At 42.5% G+C, this 17,178-nt stretch overlaps 1 protein-coding gene across 22 annotated transcripts in view; it reads right to left on the minus strand.

The window, feature by feature from the left end:
• The window catches only part of RAF1 (Raf-1 proto-oncogene, serine/threonine kinase), a 115,613-nt gene that overhangs the window by 2,569 nt on the left and 95,866 nt on the right, over nucleotides 1–17,178 (minus strand). For all 22 annotated transcript variants that reach the window (XM_064362050.1, XM_064362049.1, XM_064362044.1 and 19 more), the window contains 6 exons: nucleotides 14,012–14,039; nucleotides 13,777–13,904; nucleotides 13,313–13,430; nucleotides 5,008–5,092; nucleotides 4,125–4,301; nucleotides 1,327–1,373 (listed from right to left, as the gene is read on the minus strand). In XM_064362050.1, the coding sequence (XP_064218120.1) occupies nucleotides 1,327–1,373; nucleotides 4,125–4,301; nucleotides 5,008–5,092; nucleotides 13,313–13,430; nucleotides 13,777–13,904; nucleotides 14,012–14,039 (583 nt within the window). The remainder of the gene's footprint in view (nucleotides 1–1,326; nucleotides 1,374–4,124; nucleotides 4,302–5,007; nucleotides 5,093–13,312; nucleotides 13,431–13,776; nucleotides 13,905–14,011; nucleotides 14,040–17,178) is intronic.

The following is a 17,178-nucleotide window of genomic DNA, read 5'->3' on the forward strand; positions in this document are numbered from 1 at the left end:
GTTAACAAAATAGCAAATCCCTTATTGAAGTGTTCAATGTTGTCCTAAGAAATTTCTCATCAGAATTAGTACCACTTGGGTGACTTCAAAATGAAAAACAAAATCAGCTTGCTTCTGGGTAAAGAAGTCATACAGTTTAAGTCTAACTTGTGAGGGAGAAAAAAAATTTTAAAAAACACACAAGAAGCAACTTGTGAGCTGTTGGTGCCCAGGAACTCACACCTCCTTAAATCTGGTGTCTGCTTTCATGGTATGTTTGGCTGCTAAAAACCCCACCATTGAAAGGTGTTCCACGCCTCACACAGGTACCTAAAATAGGGCATATCCTATAATCCAGCTCAACACAATTATCATGCCTCTCACTGTTCAAGAAGCAAAGTATGGGCTGTAATGTCATCCTTCTATCACAAGGAAAGGCTGGTGGAAGGTGGCACATTCAAAATTGTTAAATTTCATGCCTTACAGCATTAAAAATACCTTTCTTCATTTACTCTTCTATAAAAACAAGACTTAGAAGGGGAGAAGGGTTGTTTCCAACAGTGACTTCTGAGGAACCCACTTATGTACCTTTGAGAAAGACCATTTTATTTATTTATTTATTTGAGACAGAGCCTTGCTCTGTTCCCTAGGCTAGAGTGCAACCACACGATCTCAGTTCACTGCAACCTCCGCCTCCCAGGTTCAAGTGATTCTCCTGCCTCAGCTTCTTGAGTAGCTGGGATTACAGGCACGTGCCACCACACCCAGCTAATTTTTAAATACAGAGATGGGTTTCACCACATTGGCCAGGCTGGTCTCAAACCCCTAGCCTCAAGTGATCCACCTGCCCTGGCCTCCCAAAGTGCTGGGATTATAGGCATAAGCCACCACACCCAGCCAAGAAAGACCATTTAAATAGTGGCTTTTGGAAACCTTTCAACCTTTGGCTTATAGCTTACTTGCTATCCACCTAACAAGCAGATACACATACATTGTCCACAAACTAGAAATAAACCTAAGACAAAAGCACAATCCCCCTCAGGTTAAATTTAGTAATAGTGTGATAAATTATGCCTATTTCAAGCCTACGAAAATCTCTCCAAATCACTTTTGCTGAGATAGAAAGGAACCTAACCTAAACATCGCTCTCATCAGTCCTGGTGAGGCATATGCTGCTGAGGAGCAAGCCAAGCCTACTAATTTTCTGACTTTCGTGTCTTGTCCTCTGCCTCTTTCCTTAAAATGATATCCCCTAGCACCAAGAGTCACTTGTGATAAAAAGGCTCTATTCTGTTTCCCTAAATTTAGAACTGAGCAGTCAAATGGAACCCAACAACCAAAGGATACTGTTGGATTTCATGTCTCTGTGGATGATGTTCTTTGCATGCAAATAGCTGTGAAGGGAAAAGAAATTATTAAAAATAAGTTTGAGGGGCATGGGTAGAAAGCAGTTTTAAACTACAGCTAATAAGTAAATCCACTGAAGGCCCGGCTCCCAGGAGTGTTACACACAGGGATGGACCCTGTGCTGTTCAGCCTGGTTTACATCACTGCTTACTGAGACCACAGCACAAACATGCTTACACCTTTTTTTTTTTTTTTTTGAGACTGGAGTGCAGTGGTACAGTCATAGCTCACTGCAGCCTTAACTTCCTAGGCTTAAGTGATCCTCCCACTGCAGCCTCCCAAGTAGCTGGAACCACAGGCATGTGCCACAATGTCACCACTCCCCGACCTTTTTTTTTTTTTTTTTTTGTAGATACCGGGTCTTGCAGTGTTGCCCCAAGCTGGTCTTGAAATCCTGGGCTCAAGGGATCCTCTCATATTGGCCTCCCAAAATGCTTGGATTACAGGCATAGGCCACTGCTAACCGGCCATCACTGACACTGCTTCAAGCATCAATTTTACTCAAAAGTAATTCTGATAACCCAATGTCCATAACTGATGAATGAATAATGTGGCAGATCCATACAATGGAATGGTACTCAGACACAGAAAGGAATGAAGTAGTGACACATGCTACAACCTGGATTAACCTTGAAACTATTATGCTGGGTGAAACAGCCAGGCATACAGTACCACATCTTCTATATTATATACAGTCAAGCATCACTGAACGGCAGGGATACCTTCTGAGAAATGTGTTGTTAGCCAACTTATCATGCAAATATCATAAAGTGTATTTACACAAACCAAGATGGTGCAGTCTACCGCACACCCTGGCTAAATGGTATAGCCTGTTGCACTTAACGCTACAAACCTGTATGGCCCTCAGTGTACCGAATACTGGAGGCAGTTGTAACATAGTATCTGTGTCTCTAAACACAGCCAAACAGAAAAGGCACAGTAAAAATACAGTATTACCATCTTGTGGGACCACCTTCCTATATGTGGTCTGTCATTGACCAAAACATCATTATATGGTACTTGACTATATTACATCTTACATGATTCCATTTATATTAAACTATAAAGTAGGCACAATCCATAGGAACAGAAAGTAGACTGTAAGTGGGTGGGAGGTATTGGGTGAATGCTAATGGGTAATACCGTTTGGATATTTGTCCACTCCAAATCTCATGTTGAAATGTGATCCCCAGTGTTGGAGGTGGGACCTAAGTGTCAGGTGTTTGGGTCATGGGGACAGATTCCTCATGAATGGCTTGGTGCCTCCCTGCAGTGATGAGTGAGTTCACGTGCTATTAGTTCATGTGAAATCTGGTTAGAGTCTGGGACCTCCCTCCATGCTTTCTTGCTCCTTTGTCTTACGACATCACATGTGGCTCCCCTTGCCTTTTGCTACACTCTGCAGAACCAAGAGCGAAATACACCTCTTTTCTTTATAAATTATCCAGCCTCAGGTCTTCCTTTAGAAAAACCCAAACAGACTTATACACTGTACATATGTTTCTTTCTGGGATGATGAAAATGTTCTAAAATTAGATGGTAGTGATGGCTGCACAACTCAATACTAGAAAACCACAGAGGTGTGTACATTTTAAAAGGGTGAATTTTATGATATGTGAATTATATCTCATTTTTTTTCTGAAAAGTAATTCTATTTATTAAAATATACAGAATGTAACTTCCATATGATTTTAAAGACAATATGAGAATTTGTGTAGCATTTGCAAGCACAGCTATAGCTCAGTATCTCCCAGATATCTTAGAGGTATGAGGAATTCCTACTCCTCTACCATAAGGGACACTTCAGAGGGAAAGTTGGAGAAGCACTACCCTGGGTTAGCCAGGAAAGGCGGGAGGATCACTTGAGGCCAGTTTTAGACCAGCCTGGGCAACACAGTGAGACCCCTGACTCTAAAAAATACACAAAAATTAGCTCGGCATGGTAGTGTGTGCCTGCAGTCCCAGCAACCTAGGAGATTGAGGCAAGAAGATCACAGGAGTTCAAGGATACAGTGAGCTATGATTGCACCACTGCACTCCAGCATAGGCGACAAAGTGAGACCCTAAGGGAAAAAGTTTTAATTAAATTATCCTGAAAAATGACATCTGCTTAAACCCTCATGTGGCACAGCCACACCTCAGACAGCTGAGCAGAAGGTACATGCCCCAACTATGTTCTCAGGTTTTTGGATAAAGTGAGGGTAGCAGGAAGAGCCCAAATCTGAATGCCAAGGGGGAAGCTTTGCTTGGGTAAGGAACCTGAACTTTTTTTTTTTTTTTTTTGGAGACAGAGTCTCGCTCTGCAGCCCAGGCTGAAGTGCAGTAGCGTGATCTCAGCTCATTGCAACCTCTACCTGCCGGATTCAAGCAATTCTCCTGCTTCAGCCTCCTTAGTAGCTGGGATTACAGGCATACGCCACCACACCTGGTTGATTTTTGTATTTTTAGTAGAGAAAGGATTTTGCCATGTTGGCAAGGCTGGTCTTGAACTCTTGGCCCCAAGTGATCCACTGGCCTTGGCTTCCCAAAGTGCTGGGATTACAGGCATGAGCCACTCCACCCAGCTAGAACCTGAACAATACATTCCTAATAACTGACCCTCCAGCCCAGGCCAGAGGCTTGTACAAAGATAATCACAGAATCACTTAATGGACTAGAAAGCTTTTCCTGATCTTGGTTCCAATTTACAGACAAGTTTGATGCCTGGGTCCCAGAGAGGCATCAGGCCATCTACTCACTCCATTCCCTGAGCCGTCTGCCGGGCAATGTCAATTAGCTGGAACATCTGAAACTTGGTCTCCTGGACATGCAGGTGTTTATAGAGGCTGCTGCCCTCGCACCACTGGGTCACAATTGCCAGGTTGTCCTTTGTCATGTACCCCATGAAAAGCAGAATGTTCACATGCCGTGTTTTGCTGAGGAAAGGAAGAGAGGAAAGGGAGGAGGAAAGTGCTCAGGGAGGTCTACTGTGCTTTCCCGTGGGTTCTGTGCTCTTGACACTACTCCCAGTCCCAACCTGGAGGGGGCTAGAAAAACAAACACGTGGCACAGCTGATAACCTGGGTGGCATTCTGAGCAAACAGAGGCGTCCAACATTAGTTCACTAGGCCATCAGTTCAGTGCTGGCCTTGCTTACAGAGAAGACGTTCTGTTTCGTCACTGTAAACTCATGACCCTCCTTGTGGAGGTTATACAAGGACTCCTCTGTAGAAGTCTCCATTATATGACATAGTCCTACAAGTCTAAATAGTAACTGAAAGATTTGAAAACTTAATGTTCTGAAGTCTAAAATAAGGCAACTCAGCTATAAAGAGGGTTCTGGGAAATAAAAGATAAAAATAGGGCCTATTTCTCCTGCCCACCTCAGACCAAAACCCAGAGATAGAACCTGGGCTATTGAGTTTACTGTGCCCAGAGGAGGGTATTCTCCTGAAAAGGGGCTCTTCGAACGGCCTGACAACCACATAAACTAAAGGAAGCATCCCTTCGCTCTCAAAGGAGGAGCATCCAACCACAGGAACTCCACTGTGAGTCCTAACTGACTGCCAGTCCCAGCCCACTGACTCTGCAGTCCCTGTACTCCGCACTCCAGAGGGACTGGACTGCCAGCTTTCTACTCACCGCAAAACAGCCACCTCATTCCTGAAGGCCTGGAACTGCTCTGGGGTTGGGTCGACAACCTTTAGGATCTTTACTGCAACATCGCCTGCAAAATTAGTTGTCAGTCAGTGCAATCAGTTGAATGATCTTACTCTTTCAAATAACCTAGTTTTTCAGGAAGATACAGTGACTCACTTATCCAAAGAATCATATACCTACACAGATACAACAAGTCTCAAAATTTTTTTTTTTTTTTTAAGACAGGGTCTCACTCTATTGTCAAGGCTAGAGTGCAGTGGCACACTATAGCCTCGACCCCCTGGGCTTAAGCAATCCTTCCACCTTGGCCTCCTGAAGTGCTGAGATTATAGGTCCAATTTCTACATTAATTCAAATAACTGAAAAAAGTTACATGGGTAAATGCTATCCCTGCAGTTACACCTTCAATAGGCTTGGTTAAACTATTCATACCAACCCTGGTAAGCTCCAGAGGTGAGATCATGTGTGACAGGTCAAAACCTGGTCCTGTGGGGATGAAATCAGTACATGGATATGAATGGCCTGGCAAGTACAGAATGACTGGGGCTGGATGCTGGTGTAAGGAAGCAGACCATTTAGCAACTATTGAGACTGACCTCTGAATCCACATTTCAGTGAGAACTAATATGGTCCCTAGTAAAAATTCAGAGAGATACACTGAAATTAAGCTTCTCTGCCTTCAATACCATTAAAAAATAATCCTAATAATACTGAATCCTGGCATCGTGTATACTTTTATCTCTCTTAATCCTCACGTGCCCTATGACGTAAATAATTTTATCTTTACGTCACAGACAACAAGCAGAAAAGTTTAGTCACTTGACCAAGGTCAGACTGCCAAAAAAAAAAAAAAAAACAAAAACAGAGTGCTGGAGCCAGGACTGGAACCCCAGTCTGACTCCAATTGATATTCTACCTACAAGTACTGACAACTGATTGTCAAGCACTGTGAGTAAAACCAGTCTCCTGATATAACTTTAGACACATCCAGGGATCAGTTCCACTTTAGAGTGCTACAAATTTAAAAGCCACTTTTAAAAGTGTTTCTGGAGCCTCTGTTGGTACATTCCTCCTTTCTTCCTTTTTTTTTTTGAGATGGAATCTCGCTCTGTCGCCCAGGCTAGAGTGCAGTGGCATGATCTCAGCTCACTGTAACCTCCACAAGCGATTCTCCTGCCTCAGTCTCCCGAGTAGCTGGGATTACAGGCGTGTTCCACCACGCCCAGCTAATTTTTGTATTTTTTGGTGGAGATGGAGTTTCACCATGTTGCCCAGGCTGGTCTCAAACTCCTGACCTCAAGTTCTCTGCCTGCCTCGGCCTCCCAGAGTGCTCAGCGCACCCAGCCCTCCTCAATTCATTTTTGGGAAGAAAACTGGTAGAGCAATAGTTCTTACAATAAGTCTCAATATATCTCCCTGTGGTCTCTGGTTTTATCATCTGAAGTTTCAATGATGGGTCCCTGTGTTTTAACAGCAGCCTCCAAAGTGGCTCTCATCCAGTTAACCCTAACATGTGACAAAGGCTGGCCAAACCTCCTAAAGGTCTCGTACAACCTCAGATCCCATTTAACCCAAATGATTCTCAGTCTTTACGGGACCCTAAAAACACCCTCTATCTCTACCTCTACCTTTCACTCAAACTGAAGCCGTAAGATCTCTTTGAGTTCTCGGAACAGGCCAGGTGAGTGGTCCACTTTGCACTTGATGTTGCTGCTTTCCTAGATATCTGTACCACCCTCAGCAGCCTCACCCTCTGTGCAAATGCCACTGTCTTGGCAGACTCCTTTCTGACCAATCTACTATTTGGAACTGGGACTGCCACTCCACAGCTCCTTTCCTCCATTTTTCTCCTTAGCAATTACAGCACACTATATATTCTACTTCTCTTGTTTACTGCCCCCACTAGAATATAAACTCCTTAAGATTTTTTTTTTTTGGAGACAGGGTCTTGTTCTGTTGCCCAGGCTGGAGTGCAGTGGTGTGATCAGGGCTCACTGCAGCCTCAATCTCCCTGGCTCAAGTGATCCTCCTGCCTCAGCTGGCACAACAGACACACAGTACCACATTCAGCTAATTTATAGAGACAGGGTGTCACTATGTTGTTCAGGCTGGTCTCAAACTCCTGTGCTAAAGGAATCCTCCCACCTTAGCCTCCCAAAGTGTGAGGATTACAGGTGTGAGCCACCACCCCTGGCCAAGAGAAAAAAAAAAAAAATTTTTTTTTTTTTTTTTGAGACAGTCTCACTCTATCGTCCAAGCTGGAGTGCAGTTGCACAATCTTGGCTCACTGCAACCTCTGCTTCCCAGGCTCAAGCAATTCTCATGGTTCAGACTCTTGAGTAGCTGGCATTACAGGTGTCAACCACCATACTCAACTAATTTTTAAAATATTAGTAGAGACAGGGTCTCACCACGTTGGTTAGGCTAGTCCCAACTCCTAGTCTCAAATGATCTGCCTGCTTTGGCCTCCCAAAGTGCTGGGATTACAGGAGTGAGCCACCATGCCTAACCAAAGAGACAGAATTTTTATATTTTGTTCACTGCTTCATTTCCTAGTCCCTGGAAATGCCTGGTGTTCAAAGAATGATCAGGAAACACTGGATGAAGAAATGAATGGATTCTAACATAAACTGTCAGGCAAATTATGAATTGACAAGCTATTTGAGACTCTGGAGTAGAAGAGAGGACTTGGCCTCTGATGGGAAATACTGGGGACTTAGTTGCCTGTAGAAGTCAAGAAACACTTTATGGCAGGGGAATTCGGAACCCAATGTCCAGCCTGACATCCCCAGGTCTTGGTTCATCCCAGGTCTATGGAATTAGGGCTGGACCCCAAAAAAAGGCAGCTCGTCATCCTGGCCCCGGCAGTCCTTGGGCATTTCCAAGTTCACTCTTCCAGCACTCCATGCAATAGGTGTCCAATGCTGCTTACCACTCTTTCTCTCCTTTCAAACCCATTTCTCAGATGAGTACAAAACTGTATAGTAATACTTTATCTTTTCCTTTGGCAATTATCCAAATACTCTTATAGCTAGCAATCCTTCAGCATACTTATGAAATCCTTCATACTTATAAACCTTGGCAAGTAATATAAATCACCAAATGGCTAGGTAACTTTTTATGGAGGGTAGTTTATGAAGTCATTATTATACATCAAGCCAGAATTTCTTATTTTCCCTTAATAGTAAAGTCAGAGGCAAATGTAATTAGAAATTTTTTACCTTTTAAACTCAAAGTCATTTTTCTGCTTTAACCATTTGGGATTGTCTAAACTTACTATATACATCTCTGCTTTCTGAAATAGAACAGAATGAACACTATTCCTTCTCATTTTGTTGACATCTCACTGTTACAAACCACAGTCACTGCCCTCAGCTGAGATGGGGCTCTCCAGATGTGGGTTATACCAAGCTGCTTGTCTTAGTAAGTAGCCAAAAGCTGTTCCTGTCACATTTGTGAATCTGTTCAAGGGGTTTTCTGCCTTGTGCTTTCAGTGATTATTCCTGCTGCCATCATTCGATAGCCTCTGATGCTGGCTTTATCCATTTAATGTGTTGTTTGTAATTAGCAAAGGCTGGTGAATCTCATGCCAAATTAGTTTATTTTTATTTTTTTGAGACAGAGTCTTGCTCTGTCGCCCAGGCTGGAGTGCAGTGGTCCCTTGGCTCACTGCAGCCTCCACCTCCCAGGTTCAAGTGATTCTCCTGCCTCAGCCTCCCAAATAGCTGGGATTACAGACACCCACCACCACGCCCAGCTAATTTTTGTATTTTTAGTAGAAATGGAGTTTCACCATGTTGGCCAGGCTGGTCTTGAACTCCTGATCTCAAGTGATCTGCCTGCCTGAGCCTTCCAAAGTGCTAGGATTACAGCTGCGCCCAGCCTTGGTGCCAAATTTAATGCTCAAAAGGAGGTTGTGAGCTTTGGGCCTGAGAGACTCTGCTTTAAATAAATAAATATGTAAATTTTCATGGATATGAGGCCTCTGAGTTGCTTTGAAACCCTTTCTGCTTTATTTCCATACTGGGTGGGCTGAGTTAAAAAAATCTTCAATCAAAATCATGAAAACAATTGTAATTATTTTTTTGAGATGAGAGTTTCACTCTTGTTGCCCAATGGCACAATCCCAGCTCACTGCAACCTCTGCCTCCTGGGTTCAAGCGATTCTCCTGCCTCAGCCTCCTGAGTAGCTGGGATTACAACCAAGCGCCACCATGCCCAACTAATTTTTTTTTTTTTTAAGTAGAGACAGGGTTTCTCCATGTTGGTCAGGCTGGTCTCCAACTCCCAACCCTCAGGTGATCTGCCTGCCTGGGCCTCCCAAAGTGCTGGGATTACAGGCACTTATAAATTACAGTTGTAATTTTTAAGACACTGAACAGGACATTACATTGTATACAGGAACCAGAATGAGGCGGGGGGGAAGTAGTGCACAAAACAATCTAGAAATTAGGTCTCCTTGACCACTCATCTTTCTTCTTCATTCATAGACCAGGGCTTGCTTTCTGAAAGGATGGCATAAAAGTCCACTGCTCCTCACTCCTCTGACTTTTGAGACTCTCTTTTTGAGTTTAAAAAAAACTAGAATCTTAAAAACATTAGACAAGTTATCTACATTCTAATAGCAGTCTTTATGGAATAACATTGTAACAATCTTTTTTTTTTTGAGACGGAGTTTTGCTCTTGTTACCCAGGCTGGAGTGCAATGGCGCGATCTCGGCTCACCGCAACCTCCACCTCCTGGGTTCAGGCAATTCTCCTGCCTCAGTCTCCCGAGCAGCTGGGATTACAGGCACACGCCACTGTGCCCAGCTAATTTTTTGTATTTTTAGTAGAGACAGGGTTTTACCATGTTGACCAGGATGGTCTGATCTCTTGACATCGTGATCCACCCGCCTCGGCCTCCCAAAGTGCTGGGATTACAGGCGTGAGCCACTGCGCCCGGCAACAATCTTATCATAGTTTGAAATCTCACACTATTGAGAGAAGACAAAGCTCATAAGCAGTACCCTGCACTAATGCCTTGAAAAATTACGAATTCCCACATAAAAGTGCTCAACCAGAGGAAAATCAAACTTGGGTGCAACTTAAACTTCATCTATTGGCTTTTAGCTGGGGCTTTTAAAATGTGGTATAAAAATGATCAAATGCTAACAGAAGCAATAAATGGAATATCCATTGCTCTGCCTCCTACAATTACTAGCAGCCTTGTTATCTCAGATACGAGTACTCTATCCCACAAAATGCTTGTGTTCTTCTTTCCTAAGGAATCCTGGAGATATTTATGCCATCTAAATATTCTGCAACTGGCTGGGCACAGTGGCTTACACCTATAATCCCAGTACTTTGGGAGGCCAAGGCAGGCAGATCGCTTGAGCTAATGAGTTCGAGACCAGCTGAGCAACAAGGAAAAACCCCATTGCTGCAAAAAATAAAAAATTAGCTGGGCATGGTGGCACATGCCTGTAGTCCCAGCTACTTGGGAGGCTGAGGCAGAAGGACGGATGGAGGCATCCAGAAGGATGCCTTAAGCCCAGGAGGCAGAGACTGAAGTAAGCCAAGATTGTGCCACTATACTCCAGTCTGGGCAATAAAGCCAGATCTTGTCTCTAAATACATATAAATAAATATTCTACAACAGTGTCATTTCTCTGGGACCCAGGAGGCAGCCCAATAGTACATATTAGACGCAATTTTCTTTCTTTTTTTTTTTTGAGACACCGTCTTGCCCTTTCACCCAGGTTGGAGTACAGTAGTGTATACTCACTGTACTCAGCTCACTGCAACCTTGTCTCCTGAGCTCAAGCATCTTTCTGCCTCAGCCTCCCGAGTAGTTGGGACTATAGGCAAGTGCCCTCACATCCATCTAATTTTTGGTAGAGATGGGGTTTCATGATGTTGTTCAGGCTGTTCTCGAACTCCTAGGATCAAGTGATCTGCCTGCTACAGCCTCCCAAAGTGCTGGGATTACAGGCCATGAGTCACCCTGCCCAACCAAATGCAATTTTCAAAGGAAAAGGAATCATTCTACATGTACTTTACAAATGTTCAGTCGGGTGCCAATCCTCTTAAAGAACCAGAAATTGGTCAGATGATTAATTACAAGTGGTGAAAACACATGCATTAATGAACCCATTGTTAAGGCCAGGCACAGTGGCTCATGCCTGTAATCCCAGCATTTTGGAAGACCCAAGAGGACTGCTTGAGTCCAGGAGCTGGAGACCAGCCTGGGCAATACAGTAAGACCTTGTCTCTACAAAAAACAAAAAAAATTTAGCTGGGCGTTCACTTGTGGTCCCAGCTACTTGGGAGGCTTAGGAAGGAGGATTGTTTGAGCCCAAGAGTTGGAGGCTCCAGTGAGCTGTGATTGTGCCACTGTACTTCAGCCTGGGCAACAGAGCAAGAACTTATTTCAAAAAAAAAAAAACACCAGGTACTCAAAACTGGAAGCGTTTTATACCTCCCCTCCCCACACCAGACGGAGTCACTCTGTCACCCAGGCTGGAGGGCAGTGGTGGGAATCTCAACTGACTGTAACCTCTGCTGCCCAGGTTCAAGCAATTCTACTGCCTCAGCCTCTTGAGTAGCTGGAATTACAGGCACCTGCCACCATGCTGGCTAATTTTTGTAGTTTTAGTAGAGATGGGGTTTCACCATCTTGGCCAGGCTGGTCTTGAACTCCTGACCTCGTGATCCACCCACCTCAGCCTCCGAAAGTGCTCAGAATACAGGTTTTTTTTTTTTTAATTTTTTAATTTTTTGAGACAGAGTTTTGCTCTTGTTACCCAGGTTGGAGTGCAATGGCGCGATCTCGGCTCACTGCAACCTCCGCCTCCTGGGTTCAGGCAATTCTCCTGTCTCAGCCTCCTGAGTAGCTGGGATTACAGGCACGCGCCACCCTGCCCAGCTAATTTTTTGTATTTTTAGTAGAGACGGGGTTTCACCATGTTGACCAGGATGGTCTCGATCTCTTGACCTCGTGATCCACCCGCCTCGGCCTCCCAAAGTGCTGGAATTACAGGCGTGAGCCACCGCGCCCAGCCCAGGAATACAGGTTTGAGCCACCATGTTTGAGCCCTGTTTGGTATTTTTGGCCATGTTTGCTATTTTCAGTACCTTGAATTTTAATACTCTATTCATTTAATGCTTACAACTTCTCTCAATCTTTGCACATTTATCTCTAAAGACAATTACAGTGTCATCCAAAGTAGAAATACAGGCACCAAGGAACTCTGTGATTTTGCTTTATTGTAATCTGAATTTAGAAGAAATCACTTTTTGCGAACATGCATTTTCAAGAAAATACGTATTATTTGCTAAAGTCCTAAAGCCAGAGGCATTAAAAACCTACCAGAGAAATGCTAAGTATGTTGTCAAAATGTTGAGTGTTTGCCAAAATACACAAGCTGTAACTACAGAAGTTAAATAGTACCTTTCTTCCAAGTGACAAAGTGTTTCCGTTAAATTAAGAACACTAATATTCCACACAGATTCAAGAATTAAGTCTATGGTCAACATGGTGAAACCCCGTCTCTACTAAAAATACAAAAAATTAGCTGGGCATGGTGGCGCGTGCCTGTAATCCCAGCTACTCAGGAGGCTGAGGCAGGAGAATTGCCTGAACCCAGGAGGCGGAGGTTGCGGTGAGCCAAGATCACGCCATTGCACTCCAGCCTGGGTAACGAGCGAAACTCCGTCGCAAAAAAAAAAAAAAAAAAAGAATTAAGTCTATGCCTTCCCTGTTTGATAGGGATACCCACAACTAATCCGAGGACAGGACAAAGAGAAGTTATTTCAGGAGATTTCCAGCTTTCTTATGCCTAACTGCATGAGCATGGGCAAATCAGCCCCCATTTTAATATGTAAGGTCCTTTCCAGTTTGAAGTTTCTAGCACCCATGTTCCCGCCATAACAGCAGACTCCTGCTCACTTAAGGAGATTCCAAGCATAACCCATGTGAAGATGTATTTAATCAGAAGCACTCCTGATATTTGATCATAGGGCTCAAGTCTTATTCACTAATTTCTAATTATTCTGGGAGCTTTATAATAATTTAGTTTAAAAACATTTAAACTAAGTATCTAAGGGAGAGTACTGCTGTAAACCCAGGAGCACACAGAGTCTTCTCCTCCTCCTGGCCCCCTGGACTGAAACCCAAGTATCTAAGGGAGAGTACTGCTGTAAACCCAGGAGCACACAGAGTCTTCTCCTCCTCCTGGCCCCCTGGACTGAAACTTGACTTCACACTAAAGCCCCGCGGTAAGTAAAGGGAGGGCCCCAAGCTTACCATGCCATTTGCCTTTATAAACAGTTCCAAAAGAGCCTGACCCAATCCGAGTGGAGAGCATCACTTCACTGGCTTCTATTTCCCAGTAATAGCTTGAATCTCTCTGTCCACGAGGCCTCTGAAACAAGTAGAGATCATTATTATACTCCATGGAATGGTAATAATCTTTTGAAAATGAAGGCATCAAAGAAAGGATCAACTCATGTCATGTTTCCATATCTTTTAAAGATAAACATATTAACTATACTTCCAATTTTTGTCTTTTGAGAAATACCATTTTAGTTGTAGTACTGGCAAGTTGTCTGATCCAAGTGTGCCAAAAATGACAGTGACATTTATAATCTCCTTCATAAAATGTATTTTATTAGAATCTTCTCCCAAAATAAGCTAAAAGTATTCTAGTTTCCAACAAGGTTTTTCTTACTGAACTCTAATTAGCAGGAAGTACTATTGTCTATACTCACAATTTTGTTTTTCTCCTGGGTTCCAGATCCTGGTGCCCGCTCCCTTTGTGCTGGCATGGGGGTTTTGGGCTGTGACCAGCCTGTTGGGCTCAGATTGTTGGGGCTACTGGACAGGGCTGAAGGTGAGGCTTAACAGACAAGACAAACAGAATCCACACAGGATAAACCAACAGAAGATACACCGTATAAAGAAAAAAAGCCCATCACTGTTGAATAAATTACTATGGAAAAGTACCTGATTCGCTGTGACTTCGAATTGCATCCTGCAACAGAAAAGGAAAGCTGGTCAACTCCTACACACAGAAGATTTTCTCTGGGGGAGGGAAAAGAGAGGAGGAGGATATGCAGGAACAAAATAGATTATAAAACCTCTAAAAACCATAAAAATCCTATACATCCTCTAATCAACGTTCCTTGATTAAATTCAGCAAATATCAGTGGCTAGTATCTCCAAGGCTGGTTTTTCATCAAATATTAGAAGAATTGATATTAATTTTTTTTTTTTTGAGATGGAGTCTTGTTCTGTCGCCCAGGCTGGAGTGCAGTTGCACGACATCAGCTCACTGCAACCTCCAACTCCCGGGTTCAAGCAATTCTCCTGCCTCAGTCTCCTGAGTAGCTGGGATTATAGGCAGGAACACCACCACACCCAGCTAATTTTTATATTTTTTAGTAGAGATGGGTTTTTTGCCATGTTGGCCAGGCTGGTCTTGAACTCCTGGCCTCAGGTGATCCACCTGCCTCGGTCTCTCAAAGTGCTGGCATTAGAGGCGTGAGCCACCGTGCCCAGCTTGGTATTAATTTTTCATATATAATGAAAACTACATTCTTTTTCTGAAGAGAAAGCAACATACACAACAAACATACTCTTTCAAGGAAAACTAGCAAAGTTATTCTCAGCTGAGGCCCTTCCAAAGATTGGGAATCTTGTTTCACTGAGGCTCAAAACTATTTTTTAAAAGGTAGGGTGGGGAGGTGGATTCTGGGGGAAGCTCACTCTTACTCCACGAGGAGTTAGGGTAAACTGACTAGAAGTTCAATTTGAAAAAGGTAAGCACCATTACTACATACTTTATCCAAGGCTAAAATCATAGAAAGCTGGAAAGACCACAAATCCAAGTTCAAAACCTACATTTTACATGTAAGAAAATACATCTGAACAGGTAAAGAGACTTGGCAGGGTCACAGAGCCAGTAGGTGGCAGAAATAGAACCAAAAATCATCAAACATGGATCTCAGCCCTAGCTCTTTTACCACAAAACACTGCCTTATGGGTAAATTTGGAAATTGGTTACATTCTTCTCATGGTAGAAAGCAAAGGCTATCTTTAGAATTTATTAGAAACTGGAAAACAGTAATCACAGAGGCCTCCATGAGACCTAAACCCCAATCTAAAATTCATCACTTGGAGTAGAATAGTGTAATAGAATAATATAAAACCACCTGACCCCCCCATATCCTCAGAAAGGACATTTTGGGGAGGGAAGTCCTACTCTTTTCTTTGTGTAACCACAGTCTAGACAAGATACCTGTTCCACACAACTATTACTAGAATGCTTCTATTCAATTATATCATTACACGATAAAAAAAAAAATCAAACCAAGCTCTTCCCCTGCTCCCAAAACATAATTCGGAATTTAACAAAAAAGCCTAGTTCTGGTTTCCAAACCTAGCTAGTCTTCAAAATCACTGGAGAGTGATTCTGATTCTGGAAAGAAGAATAAAGATTCACCCCCTAACCCCTGGCCTAGGATTGGATTGAGCATGTTTGGGAGATGAAGGTGGGAAGCCCAGGAATCTGTGTGTTTTTAAGTACAGCAAGATAAATGCCAAGTGGGCAAAACAGTGTCAAAAAATAATGTGGATTTCAATAGAAATCAGCAGCTGTAGCTTCATTACCCAACTAATTTGTCCTTTGTTTTTAAAGCAAAGCACAATTTACTTTTATTAACCATAATTATATTCCTATGCAGGATTTTTTCCTTAATGTCAGAGTAATTTTCTTCCCTATATCCATTAAATACCGCACACTTTATTCCGTGCTAATTTCTATGGTTGGATCAATTTATCCCAGAAAGAATTTTTCTATTGTTCCTGAAATCTGAATACTCAAGAGAACTATGAATAATTTGAGAACTACAAATAATTTAAATAAATAAAGCAACAATGTCTACTTTAAAAATGCTGACTCGTGATTAAATAACAGGAATCAAAATCTACTCTGCTTCTAAAGTATAAAAAGGATTAGGAACAATAGTTAATTCTTTTATAATAAAAAATCCAAAATTCTGACTTGACACAATCATAGCTCACTACAACCTCGAACTCCTGGGTTCAAGCAGCCCTCCTGCCCCAGCCTCCTGAGTATAGCTAGGACTGCAAGTACACACCACCAAACTCAGCTAATTTTTATTTTTTTGTAGAGGTGGGGTTTCGCTATATATAGCCCAGGCTGGTCTCAACTCCTCATCGCAAGCGATCTTCCCACCTAGCCAATTCTCACCTTTATTGTTCCCTCTAAGTATTACAGTGTTTATACAGTAACAAACCATTTAACAGAAGTAGCAGTAACTGGTATATTATTATATTATCAGGACTAATCGTAATGGTAAAAAGGAAATAATAAAATTTATAGCTTATAGCTTATACATGACGTCCTCACAACGGTGGCAGGACAAGTATGCTGAAAGTGATTTGAGGTTTCACTGAGATAAAGTGTGCCTGAGGCAGTAGGTGTCTATTTGATGCAGAGAGAGAGCACAGTTATCTCTGATAAGCTTTTAATAAAGGATTTTCCAGGATTTATCAACCAAACTGACATATTTGGTTACTAATATATAAACAGAATACCAATGCTGTGAGCACCAACTAAGTAAGTCTAACATTAGTCCTTGGTTGGAATTGATTTTTTTAAAAAGTCTTTTTAATGCCCTTGGCCTCAAAATCTAACTTGAGATTTTTTGTTTATTTTTAAGGTGGATTCTTACTATGCTGCCCCAGTTGGAGAGCAGTGGCTATTCACAGGCACAATCGTAGCTCCCTACAGCCTAGAACTTCTGAGCTCCAGTGATCCTTCTGCCTTAGCCTCTGGAGTAGCTGGGACAACAGGCACATACCGCCATGCCTGGTCTAACTTAAGAAATTCATTTCACCTATCATTAATACCACATACAGCATTTTTTTTTTTTTACTTCTATACACTCTATTGGAAAGAAGGAAAAGGAAAGAAGGAAAGAGAGAGAGAAAGAAAGAAAGAGAAAGAAAAAGAAAGAAAAAGAAAACATGGAAACAAGTGACAATATAAATTTAACTTAGCAACTATTTCATTTTTGGTAGTCTACTGTCTGACAGTTTTAGCAATCCTGTTAATTACAAGAAAGCAAAGGCATGAAGAAAAATAC

Source organism: Aotus nancymaae, unplaced genomic scaffold, assembly GCF_030222135.1.
Source record: "Aotus nancymaae isolate 86718 unplaced genomic scaffold, 86718_ANA_hifiasm-v0.15.2.pri h1tg000046l, whole genome shotgun sequence".
Taxonomy (NCBI): Eukaryota; Metazoa; Chordata; class Mammalia; order Primates; family Aotidae; genus Aotus; species Aotus nancymaae.